Source organism: Chaetura pelagica, unplaced genomic scaffold, assembly GCF_000747805.2.
Source record: "Chaetura pelagica isolate M959 unplaced genomic scaffold, ChaPel_1.0 scaffold356, whole genome shotgun sequence".
NCBI classification, from domain to species: domain Eukaryota; kingdom Metazoa; phylum Chordata; class Aves; order Apodiformes; family Apodidae; genus Chaetura; species Chaetura pelagica.
The window spans coordinates 7008080-7009715 of record NW_009953964.1 but is presented as its reverse complement, the minus strand read 5'-3'; the positions used below and the strand labels follow the sequence as shown (position 1 = coordinate 7009715).

At 63.8% G+C, this 1636-nt stretch overlaps 1 protein-coding gene across 1 annotated transcript; it reads left to right on the top strand.

Moving 5' to 3' along the window:
* Positions 1–397: 397 nt before the first annotated feature.
* Positions 398–1589, top strand: CPLX2 (complexin 2). Its single transcript, XM_010001991.1, has 3 exons — positions 398–498; positions 993–1168; positions 1317–1589. Exons 1-3 carry the CDS (start codon positions 468–470, stop codon positions 1512–1514), a joined length of 405 nt encoding a protein of 134 aa, XP_010000293.1. The 5' UTR covers positions 398–467; the 3' UTR covers positions 1515–1589.
* The last annotated feature ends 47 nt before the right edge of the window (positions 1590–1636 follow it).

The following is a 1636-nucleotide window of genomic DNA, read 5'->3' as shown; positions in this document are numbered from 1 at the left end:
ACAAAGCCCGCAGCCACCTGCAAACACACCTCTTGGCCAAACACAGCCCGCACATACGGCTCACACACAAGCGCAGGCAAACACTGCGTCCACACACACACACGCACGTCCTGCACATGCCGTAGCCCTGCATGCTGTCACCTGTCCCCAGCACCCTACGGGGATCACACACACAGTCACTGCTGCCTACAGCCTCCGAACACTGTCACAACCTGCTAGCAGGCAGACCTACCTACCCCTCTGCCTGCAGACCCCAAAAGCTCCCTCAGTCCATTCTGGAAGGTAGAGACACAGAAGGTGCATTCTGCAGCCCAAGGGATCATCCCATCTCTCATGCCGGGGCAGTGGGGACCCTGGACATGGTGTCCCCAGCTGTATCCCTCTCTGCCCACGCAGGTGGTTGGCGAGCCTGGACAGCAGTGGATGAGCGCTGGGCACTGGCCTAGCCACGCACACACACCGGCACCATGGACTTCGTCATGAAGCAAGCGCTGGGTGGTGAGTGGGTGCAGGGTCCCCCTCAGAGTCCCCCCTTCGGGAGCAATGCCAGTCTGACACCCCAGAGGGCATGGCAGGAGGGACAGGGCGGAGAGACAGAGCTGTGGGGAGAGCCACCAGTGTTGGGAAGCTGCTGCCGGAGCTGTGCCGGACTCCTGTTCCCGGCACCGGCAGCGCCTGGCAGGGGAATCCCGGCTCTCCAGCCGCTAAGTGGGATTTCCCGGCGGGTCCCCTGGGGGCCAGTGCAGAAGGAGCTGCCGGCATCTCCCCTGGCTGATGCTTAACTAGAGCAGCGCAGCCAGCCCATGGCACTCCCCATCCCCGCAGCCTCCGGAGCCCATCAGCAGCCGGCTCCGGCACGGGTGGCCATCGGGATGTCCTGGGTCATTCTTGCCAGGGAGCTCCGCACCCTCCCTACCTGTGCAGGGGCTTTGGCAGCCAGCGCTGGGCTAGAGCACCGTTGGGAACGAGCTGATGTTGCTTGTACTGTGCAGGGGCTACCAAGGACATGGGGAAGATGCTGGGGGGTGAGGAGGAGAAGGACCCTGATGCGCAGAAGAAGGAAGAGGAGAGGCAGGAAGCCCTGCGCCAGCAGGAGGAGGAGCGGAAAGCCAAGCACGCCCGCATGGAAGCTGAGAGGGAGAAAGTCCGGCAGCAGATCCGTGACAAGGTGGGCAAGGGGAGAAGTGGGGCTGAGACAAGGAGCTGGTATGGCCAGGGGGGAGGGTGGCCCAAGGTGGTGGTGATGGGCAGAGGGCAGAGGGCACGGTGCGGGCAGCACCCACTGCCTGCCCTGCTGAGAGCCTGTGTCCTGGCAGTATGGGCTGAAGAAGAAGGAGGAGAAGGAGGCAGAGGAGAAAGCCGCGCTGGAGCAGCCTTGTGAGGGCAGCCTGACACGCCCTAAGAAGGCGATCCCAGCGGGCTGTGGGGACGAGGACGAGGAAGAGGAGGAGAGCATCCTGGACACAGTCCTCAAGTACCTGCCTGGCCCGCTGCAGGATATGTTTAAGAAGTAACAGCACCACCAACCCTGCCATGGGGTACTGGGGCACGGGCGCCCTCTCCCCTCTGACTCCTCCATTAGCTCCCTTGGCCCCGAGGGGGGTCCCCGCACCCCCTCCCCACCCCATCCTGTCCT

Excerpts from the sequence above, each read along its gene's own strand:
- CPLX2 (XM_010001991.1), top strand. The coding sequence starts at position 468 with ATGGACTTCGTCATGAAGCAAGCGCTGGGTG. Across the intron at positions 499-992 it reads CATGAAGCAAGCGCTGGGTG|GGGCTACCAAGGACATGGGG; the intron begins GTGAGTGGGTGC and ends TGTACTGTGCAG. Across the intron at positions 1,169-1,316 it reads GGCAGCAGATCCGTGACAAG|TATGGGCTGAAGAAGAAGGA; the intron begins GTGGGCAAGGGG and ends GTGTCCTGGCAG.